Raw genomic sequence first — 11306 nt, forward strand, 5'->3', positions numbered from 1 at the left:
ATAAGCTTCTTAAGCATATTGTTAGAATTTGATTCCTAACTCTGTTTAGAGAAAATATTATTTGGAAGTACAAAATTTATTTCAATATAATCTTTAGTACATATTTGTTTAATTCAACTTAATGCTATAGACTTATAGTTTTAGCCAATAAAATTACTATTATGTTTATTAACTTTAAATTGACACAAGTGAAACTGACTTATATTTTTTAATTAAATTTATTTTGAAAACAAATACTATAAAATATTTTATTTATAAATTATACATTTTCCCATAACAATTATTGTCTATGTGAATATTTTTTAATTAATATACTTTATTTGATTCCTAACATCAATTATATGTAATTAATAGTTTGGTTAATATTAAACTAATATAACTTGATGGAATCACTTATGTAAATCACTATAATTAGCCTAATAACCGGAGAGAAAGGAGTTGGACACACACAAGTATAAACAAATTCACTTATCTCAAATGTATACCTATTTCACTCAATTACTCATATTTTACATCAAATTTTAATGATCTAATTGTTGAATTAAAATTTTTTATGCATAGATCAAATCTATAAATTTTAAAAAATTTGAAAATTATTTGGTACTACATTTATAAAATACTTTTATTATTATTTATCAATTTAAATTAATAAAATGAAGTATTAAATAATTTTCAAAAATTTTAAAACTTTGTAAACTTGATTTATGTATTAATTTTTTTTAATTCAATATCTAAATCATTAAAATTTAATGTAGAATATGAAATAAATTTAAGTAAACTTACCCTTTAAATAAATGAAACTCTTCCCTTTCTTTCTCTCTATATAACTTGATGGTAGTGAGAATGCGCATCAGTAAGTTTATCCTACTAAATTATTAGTTGATAAGCAAATTCATCCCTTTGGATAAAATTATATGATGCAATAGCTTCACAAACCAAAGTATTAGCAATGACGATTCCTATCGATTAGAAAAATAATAAGTAACAGCCACTATAATTTGAAGAACCAAACCGAATGTTAAGTTGAGCATTTCAATCACAAAAACAATGATATTTATATACTTAACATCACCTGTACCTCTCATCAACCTAATTTTTTCTCTCTCCTATTCTTATTTCTCACTAGTAGATACAAATACCAAGTCTATGAATATCATTTTCTATCACAAAAATCCTCTCTTTTAAAGTAGAAAGAAGGCAAGTTAATGTCTTGCGCCTTCACATTACCACAGAACGTTAAGTTAATTACAAAGCATTATAAAAAATAAAGAAAACATGGTTAAAGATTTCAAGAAAAACAATGTCATCTACAACAGTAGTATATTATACATCTTCAAGCATACTGCTCAGGAATCAAAGGTATAAAATATTGAAAAAACTATAAAAAGCATCAAGTGGTTCTCTCCCCTTTAGTGGTCTCTTTGCGACTGAAGGACAAGAAACATGTTAGGTGTTTTACAGACACTTAAATGCAGTTCAAGTAATCAAACTATTTTATCAATAATCAATGAATAAGGGTGATATCTTTTTCTTAATAACTCAATCCATCAGTATGTCCGAGTTTCAATCACTGTTCATCAAGCACCATCTCTTCAGACCATCACGAAATCACACTAAGCACTATTTTACTGCTGCCAACCATACTGTCAATAAGCACTATTTTACTGCTGCCAACCATACTGTTGGTTGCGGTTACCACCCATCATGTTTGAGCCACGCCCAGTTGCAGACCCACCATAAGGAGCACCTTGAGAATAATTTGGTGCTCCAACTCCATAGCCACTCCCACTGCCACCACGAGGACCACCACCAGGTCCGCCAGGCATTCCACTCGACCCATATGGTGCACCCCGCCCTTGAGGAGGATATGGCCCACTGCCATAACCACCACCCCCTCCTCCTTGACCTCCACGATTTGGGTGATTGTATCCCCCACCACCAGGGTTCCCACCAGGTGGATATCTTCCTGGTCCACCAGAGGGACCTCGGGGTTTTCCATAGTGATGGCTAGGTCCTCCAGCAACTGTTGGTTGAGATCCATGAATAGGGTGGTTAGGACCTTGCCGCATTTGGCCATGTTGTTGCCCAGCTTGCTGAATGGGGGGAAGACGACTATGTTGTTGCGGATGCTGCATTTTAAGACGCTTGGCATTTTCTTCATTTTGTCGTTGCTGCTGACGCTTTTTCTTGGTCTGAAACTCGTGTGATGACTCATACTTTGGTAAACTAAGCCAAACATAGACTAATAGTAAGTTGAAAAGAAATAGTAAATTATAGATGATCAAAACAACAAACTTAACGGAATATAACTTGTACACATGTGGGAGACATTTAAAAATCATATACTTCTAAGAAGGTTATACCTCTTGGGATCACATGGTAACGGATCAGTCCAGAAATACTCAGCATCAAGTGCATCCTTGGCAGTAATTCTCTATTGGGAAATTAAATAGGCAAACAAATTTTAGGATGCACTGATGCAGACCAAAAGCAGAATTATTCATAACAAAAGAATATCTCCCCCAGACATGAACAATATAATCATTGGATTACACTGAAAGAGAAAACAATATATTTCATATTTTAAAATTTTCACATGCATTAATATATTCTACGTCGAGTCTCACACCAGCACTATGCAATTGTATTCTTTTTTTGTATATTTTATTTTCACCATATTGATCACATAACATAAGCCACTCAGTACCAAAACAAGATGATAACAATGTTGTCATGAGCTGAAAAGGCAATTTGTCAATATGTTAAATAACTAAATAATTGTAGATACAAACATACAATTAACATTATCAAAAAAGAAAGAGACCAAATAGAGTAAAAATATTGGGATACCAGGTATTTGAAAGTCGAAACACTAAAATGAAACAACTCAACATTTATTCAGCAATTAAAAAAAATACCTGAGCAGGATCAAGTGTCAGCATCTTCTCCAATAATTCCAGAGCATGACGATCAAAACTGTAATTCATTCACAGGGATAAAAGCTATTCAGATTGAATAGGCACAAAAAATAAATAAAGTACTCAGTTTTAGTGTTTAGGATTTATGCTAATACTCAGTTTGAATAGGCACATGATTACTCATGTTTTTGGGGAGAGATAAGAAATATGTAAAATTACTTATGCTCATATTCTGATACTTACTGTCTGAAAACTTCCCTGAGACGTCTTTTCATTGGTCGTGTTGGCTTAAATTGATTATACCAAGGAGTCTTAGAAACACCAGGCCAGTTCACCTCATCCGGTGCTCCACAGAGCTCAAAGATCTTATTTAATTGCTCCGGCTATAATTTCAAAGAAAACATGCATTATCTTCTAGCTGAACTAGAAACAATTACCATGAATATTATACACTGTAGGTCACACATGCTAAAAGCAATAAATAGAATGGAAGTAAAAACATAGGTAACTAAATTCTAGAAAAGTATATTAAGGTTAGATCCAGCAATCAAGCCTTGCATTGCCATTAGCATTCCATCAACTGCTGAAGAATAATATAAAAAACAACAATAATGCAAATAAACACAAATATTATCCATATTCTAACATTTTCAGATAAAAATCATTATTTTGATAGGCACCAAATATCTGAAGTAACTTGGACAAAAACAGAAACAGTATGCAAGTAATTTGAAGAATCTCTTCATTCGGCCATTAAAACATAGCAGTACTGAGTATTGATAATATACTTGATAAAAGCACTCCATCCACTAAACAATTTCCCAACAACAGGAGTATTTTCCATCAAATATTCAAATATGAGGACAATCTCTCTCAGACAACACAAAGATTATATATTATCACTAACCTCGTCTTTTCCAGGAAAGATAGGTTTCCCATGAAGAAGTTCTGCAAAAATGCACCCTACAGACCACATATCTACAGCTGGTCCATATCTCGTTGTCCCAAGGAGCAGCTCAGGGGGTCTAAATATAAAATAAAATAAATCAATACACGTACAGGTTTATTTTCATGATGCCACCCTCCCAAATAAACTTAGTCAGTTCAAAATTAAAAACTCAATGATTATAAGAACATCAATTACCTGTACCATAATGTGATGACACGATTTGTAAGATTTGCATTGTGTTCATTAGAAAATGATCGTGCCAGTCCAAAATCTGCAAGTTTTAGATTACCTTCATTATCTATGAGAAGATTTGAACCTGCAATTAAAAATAAAAAATAAAAATACATTAAATAGGAGTAATAGATTTAATAAAATCTAAATCCAAAACTAGTATATGTATCTTTGGAAGACATTATCAAAAGGACACCTTTGATATCACGGTGAAGTACTTGATTAACATGACAGTAATGCAGCCCAGTCAGAAGCTGTCTCATGTAACACTTTGGAAGGAAAAAAACCGAGTCAGGCATCACTAAAGCAACTATTAATATATCAATTAACACTTAATATTAATAGTAATACCTTAATTTGGGGAACTGTGAATCTCATTCCAGGTCGATCAGCAAGACCTGTCAAATCATGGTCCATGTATTCAAAGACCATATAGATGCCACCTTTATATTTGTTACCATCTGCACATCCAAAAAACATAAAAACAAAAGAAAGATGTAGTAGGGAAATACAGAAAATAAGAGAATCTAAAGGGAGAAGATGGATATATTCTGAGTCAAAACAGTAAAACAGACTACATGCTACTGTCTAGTTGAAAATGAGGTAATTGACTCTTATCATGAAAATAAATAACTTGCCTGGCCTCCCTTGTTCATCTTTCTCAGGGCCTGTAAAAAAAATAAACAATTAATAAATTTTAGAAGTGAATAAATTGAAGCCTACACTATTTTAATAGCAGCAAGATATTTGACGTACCTGGAGAAGTCACAATTTCTTTCAACTTGATTACATTTTCATGGTGTAGTTTCTTTAGAATTTTGATTTCACGTATAGCAGTTATAGGAAACTGCAATGACAAAACTCGGTATGATTCAGAAGGAAACTCTAATTACAGACAGAGCAACAGATAGCTACTGCAACTTCAGATTTTGGTACACTGAATTGAACAATCAAATGTTTGGAAATGCAGAAGAAAAAAAAATACCAAGGATACCACAGATGAAGTATCACACAAATAGCATTAACTTACAAGTTATGCTACCAAGAAATGAAATATAATGGAACATTCAGCAAGGTGGTCAAAGATATACCCCTTCTCTCTCATTGTCCATTCGTATTTTCTTCAGAGCAACAATTTCACCAGTTTTGATCTCTCTAGCCATGTAAACCTGACTGCAAACAAACATTATCAAGTATTATTTCCCTTTAGGAAATAGGTGTCCAATGGAACATACAGGAGCAAAATAATTCCAATCCAAATGTAAAATTTTAAAGCATTTCATGAAAGTCCAATGTTATGGAAGAAGGAACAAGTATCCAAACAAAAAAGATGTGAAGAGCTAAAATTTTAAAGTATTTAGGAATAAAATGGACTTGGGAGCTATGTTCCATTGAAGAAAAATGGGTGTGGTGTGAGACATAAGAATTTACGCAAGCAAAAACTACAGTGAAATGAAAAAAAACAGCTTCAAAAGAAGAAAATTTGTGAAGAAAACACAGCACAAGAAGATTTTACAAGCAACCAAAGAAACCTAAAAAATAAAGAATTAATCACAAATGACAAATAAACTGCAACCTCAAAGGACATAACTTCTGCCTCACCTAATATTCCATAACATCTTCAAAACTGTTGTAAGAAAAAATCCTGTCAAGGGAGGGTTGCTGTTCCATTTTCTTTTAACATCCTGCATATAATACTACTCCCTACCAAGGTTGTTAAAATCAAGATTTTACCTAGGATTGGAAGGTAGAAGAAAACTCATAACTCGGGGATCGTAACTTGGATCACTAGATCCTACATTCTTACATAAAATATAAAATTATACTTATATATTTATATACATGTATGTATAAAAAACATATATAAAAAAATAACTTCAAAATATTAGACAAATTAATTAGATAACAGTAGCCTAAATCATAAAAATATTAGTATAATAATACTTAGAATAGAATTATCATATCTTTAAATTTATTACCATAATATAATTTATGTAAAACAATTCCATAATGAAATTAACGGAGGAAGGCCTTAATTTTAAGCTTTAAGATAGGATCAGGTTGTGGTCTTTGGTCATTGAAGATGACCTATGCATAGGGGATCTAGTCATGCACTTCCAAATCTGTCATTCACTTGGAAGGTCCTGGTCTCTAGCTAGAGGCCCATTCACTCCGTTATCTTTTCTTTTAAGTTTAACTTTTTACTTTTGTAGTTATTTTATGAATTGTGATTTTGTTTATATTTGGCTGTTTTCGGTTGTATAATATCAATATATTATTTTTTAAATGTTTGTATTGTAAGAACAATTATTAAATTTATGAGTATTGTCAAACTTTATTATTTTATTATATTGTGATTTGCTATTTTTCTTTATTTTAGAGTTAAAATGTTGAACTGTTATATTATTAGAAGCATTATGTTTCATACATTAATATATATATATATATATATATATATATATATATATATGTGTGTGTGTGCGCGCGCGCGTGCGCACTACTTATAAGATTTTTAATATTATTTTTTCATGCTTGAGAATCATAATTCCTAAGAATCATGAAAATCTGTTTGGTTAGTCAAAATGTTTTTCAGAATGTTTATGAATTTTACTAAGGAATCAAGGATTTTTATTGCATTAAATAAACTAATAAAGATAACATTACATTTATACTACATTAAAACTTTATTTTTACCTCGGGAAAGTTAGTTTCCCACCTCCTTCCCTGAGAATAATCCTGTGAAAAATCGATGCAAAAAACATTCCAGGAAAACAATGTTTCTTTAAAATGTTATTTTTTAAATGATAAATCAAATGCGAGAAACTAACATTCCCAATGCAGATTTTTGGAAAAGTAAAAACTTTTTGTGTACCAAACGTCCCCTTAGAGTTTATAATTCAAGTTCACAAAAGCTCCACGATTATGTAAACACTTTAGTTTGGCTAGGGGTGTGCAAAAAAACTAAAACAAATTAAACCGATGCAAAATTGAACCAAACTGATTTATAAAAACCGATGTCTTGAGAAAATAAAACCAAATTGAACCAATTTGTAAAAGCACTTTGGTTAATTGATAAACTTTTATGGTATTTTATTTATAAAAAAAAACAAATGAGTACAAAATGAATAATCAACCTGCACCAAATTGATCCATTCTAAAAAAGTCTTATCCATTTTTAGAAAAGCCAAACCAATAAAAAAATGGTTTGGTTAACAAAACAGTTTTTATAAAATGAATCAATTTGTTTTTCAAAAAATCAAACCATAAACAGCCCTAGGTGAGGCAACGTGAAGCCTAACAACATTGCGACATCACGATTCAGTCAACAGTGGATGTCCTGTGCAGGTCGCGACAGAGGACAAGAGAATCGAGGCACGAAGAAGATAGGAAAGGAGATGAGCGTTAAATTTTAGGGTTCTTTATGCAAATCGAGTGCAACCAGGTCATAAAAGAACCAACCTTTTTGTATTCCACCTAGTAGGGGATCGTCGATCCCACAATTGAGTATCACAATTGAGTATGGAAGACCGCAGAACTACTCTGTCACGATCCCAGCAAGAGTTAGCAAGGAGGACCCCTCACAAAGCTTAAAATCATGCAACCTCCCATTGAGGATTGCGATCCTAACAATCTTTCTCCCTAAATCTGTTTACACAATCCACTAAGTGGGTAACTGGGTGTTTGGAACAGATTAATAAAAATAATGATCATTTACTCATTTTTCTAAACTCTCTCAGGAGGTTGCCATAAAAAATACTCATTTTTACTCCAAAATATGTTAATTTAAACACTAATGATTGCTTCACTGATCAAAAGTTGCTGGTTGATATAGCTACATTCTCATTAATCCAGGGCTCTAAATATCACATGTCCAACTTAAGTTTAATTCATGCTTAACCTGGCCCAAAAGTATCTTTCAAAAAAATTGAATTGAGACTGGTTTGCAATTAAGCATGGCAACAGGATAACAAAATGAGTAAAGTAGATGTAACCATATAAAAACTACCAAATAAACAAATGAACTTCATTTAAGAATAAGTGATTCAAGTCAAGCAATGTTTTTCAAACAACTTAAAAAGAAATTGTGTAAGAATGTTATGCAATTTGTCAAAAGTAAACTCATCACGGCATATTCCTTCAGATAAAAATACATGAATGACAGAATAGTCATTTTTAAGAAGCATTTGAATTGATTGTGAACATCAGAAGGAGACTTTAACATAAATATATGTGTCCGGACAATGTCAAAAGTGAAGGAACTTTAGATGAAAGAAGTAATATTCTGTCTTTCTCAGCCTCAACTCCTCTCTGCCCCCACCCCCCCCCCCCCCCAAACCCCCCCCCCCCCCCCCCTAACCAACCAACCAAAAAAACCACAAAGTATAAAACATTTCGAAAGTAAATTACTTGCAACACCAAAATGTAATTAAACAAATAGAAACAGATAATCCTGAAGCTTGTGAACAGAACAAGAACCAGATTAACACTGTTATTTATGTTCCTGATAAGATGTTAAACTTGTGAATATCAGTTTGCTGACAAAAAAGGCCAGATTCTTTTACCATCCACTCTACTCTAGCAATCAAATTAATTGTATCTCGTTTCAAGAAGTTCCATTCACTAGCTAACAATCCCATACCCTTACGCTGCTTCTCCATAAACCAAAAGGCAAAAGCTTAGGCCTTATTTGAATAAACTTCTTGACCAACACTTTTAAGAGAAAATTTTATGAAGGTAAAATATATTTACCATTCTCCTATAATTTATAATCAACTTATGAAAAAGTTAGATAAAAGAACTTCTATGAAAGTTAAAGAAAGTTAAAGTACATGAGTTAATTTTAACTTACACGGGAGAAACTCAATTCACTTTACCCTCTATAACTACTGATGGAGAAATTTATCCAAACATGTCCTTAATATACCTCCCTTTTATAAACTTCTCTCAGACACTCAAACCTAAATCATTATAAATATATATATACATACACTTCCCAATCCAATCCCCCTCCCCTCCCAAAAAACAATAATAAATTAGATTAATAACATGATCAAACACAAGTCGTTGTCCACAACCATAAACCACAAACCACAATATAAATAGTAACAATAACAATAAAATTGAAACAAACAATGTGCAACAATTAACTTCTGAAAAGAAAACAAGAAGAAATAGTGAGATATGAGAGAACACTGACCCATATGTGCCCTCGCCAATTTGCTCCAACTTCTCGAAGCAATCGACGCTTCTGGATCCCCACGAAGGTGACTCGTTCACGTTGAGTTGCCCCAGGCCTGACATAGCCCTTGCTCCTCGCAAACCCTAGAGGGTTTTGCTCTGCGCGAGAAAAAAAAGAATCCCACAAGAACACCGAAGCGAGCGAGAATCGAAAGAGGGTCTTATTGTCGCTCGGATTTTCGAGCGAGTGGGGAAGACAGGGATGAATTTTTCTGGGAAAATTTCCTAGAACAGTGGTGAGAAGAGAAAATCGGAATTGGAGTGGAAAATCGAAGTGTGCCGACAAAGGCTGCGAATGTAGTTTGTTTGAAGATGGAAAGGTGCAAACACTTCTCTAAAATCGGATTGCGGTATAAGGGTCGTAATGTATTAGAGTTTTATCAAATAATTTATGCTATCTAAATGTATATTTTAAATTTTTAATATAATATTATGTAAAAAAAAAAAACAATAATATTATTATAATATAAAAGGCATTAAATGTCAAATATAATATTATTTAATATAAATTATAAAAAAAAATTATGTTCAATGTAATGTTAGAATAATTAGACTTTTCTTATTATAACGTTGATGATAATTGGGTTGAGTTATTGAGCGTTGATTGACTTGATAATGAGTCACTTGTTAATTAACCATTAATTTGGGTCTGGTAACTTAGACCATATACATTGAGATATGATTAAAGATAATTCATATGATGATAACCAATCTTAAGAAAAAATAAATAAGCTAAGAGATAAAAACTAATTTAGATTAATAAAAATAAAAAATAATAAGAAACTAATATATAAGGGTGAAGTTAAATGAGGATAATTAAGTTTTTATGAGGTGAAATATCATCATTTTATAATTTTATACCTTAATATTTTCATGTCTCTATACCACTTATACTTCATCTAGTCATCTATTATCCACATTATTCATTTTCATTCCAACAGTTCCCAACAAATGCAATTACAAATTGTACAACACATACGACACCAACACCAAATATCAATCTTAGCTAGGTTTTGCATTATTTAATTAACTCCTTTTACATACATATGCATAACATATAATTTCTCTTGTGTTTACTTATTTTTTTTATAATAATAAAATTAAGAATGAAATCAATAAATAATGCTTATTATTATTATTATTATTATTAATTATTGTAACAGAGAACTAAAGATTCATATTCTTGCATCATTTAGTCTTTTTTATTTTCTTTTCTATAATTTTATACTAAAATAATAATAAAAACTAGAAAAGTTAAAATGTATAAATAAATTTTGTTAACCATTTTTGTATTTGCCAATTTTTAGATGAAGAAGACAACTACAATTGATGCATTATTTAAAAGGAAAAATGTTGAAATTCAAATATGGAATAATTCATCAATTCCATTAGTGAGACTAATAAGTTGAATTAGGTATATTTGTAGAAGCTATGTTCCATTTTAACCCCCAATGAAGGTATTTTCATAGAAACTTTAGGTAGTAGCCTCAGGACGAGCCTTTTAATTTTTAGAATCTCTTGTACATTGCTTGACTTTGGCAATGTTTAAGATATGAGCTGAGCAACTTGTTAGATCGAAGTGGAAAAGCGAACAAGATAGAAGTGGGAGGCTAAAAATGATCATTATTAGGATTTATAACTAGTTTTGCTTCAAGTCCGAACGAAGGAAAAGTTTACCTAAAGATGTGTTCATCAAATTGGAATAAGTGTAACAAATATCAAGGTCAAACCAAGGAAAATAATTGTTAGGATTGACAACTGGTTCAACTTCAAGGACAAATAGAGGAAAATATTATCTAAAGCTATGTTCAAGTTGGAATAAGTGAAACGACTATCGAACCAAAAATTTAGATAATTGATGAGATTAGGAGAAATGTCGACACTCAACCTCGAATGACTAAAAGGATTACTCTATAATGGCACTCATTCCTTTGAGGGTGGCATGTAGAGAAGTCCTAAAAGAAGTAAAT

General features: G+C 31.6%; 1 protein-coding gene across 3 annotated transcripts; it reads right to left on the reverse strand.

The window, feature by feature from the left end:
- Window positions 1–1255: 1255 nt before the first annotated feature.
- On the reverse strand, window positions 1256–9697 carry LOC109812027 (cyclin-dependent kinase C-1). Of its 3 annotated transcripts, XM_020375884.3 has the most exons (13): window positions 9296–9697; window positions 5701–5795; window positions 5190–5271; window positions 4855–4945; window positions 4737–4766; window positions 4450–4559; window positions 4295–4367; window positions 4063–4183; window positions 3826–3943; window positions 3162–3301; window positions 2919–2976; window positions 2364–2434; window positions 1256–2226 (listed from the first exon to the last, which is right to left on the reverse strand). In XM_020375884.3, exons 2-13 carry the CDS (start codon window positions 5787–5789, stop codon window positions 1662–1664), a joined length of 1548 nt encoding a protein of 515 aa, XP_020231473.1. In that variant the 5' UTR covers window positions 5790–5795; window positions 9296–9697; the 3' UTR covers window positions 1256–1661. The 3 variants fall into 3 exon arrangements, with proteins under 3 accessions (XP_020231473.1, XP_082924326.1, XP_020231471.1); XM_083068200.1 differs by lacking the exon at window positions 5701–5795 and having other exon boundaries at window positions 5190–5267; XM_020375882.3 differs by lacking the exon at window positions 5701–5795.
- Between the last annotated feature and the right edge of the window lie 1609 nt (window positions 9698–11306).

This window comes from Cajanus cajan, chromosome 2, assembly GCF_000230855.2.
Source record: "Cajanus cajan strain Asha chromosome 2, NIPB_CcT2T_4, whole genome shotgun sequence".
Taxonomy (NCBI): Eukaryota; Viridiplantae; Streptophyta; class Magnoliopsida; order Fabales; family Fabaceae; genus Cajanus; species Cajanus cajan.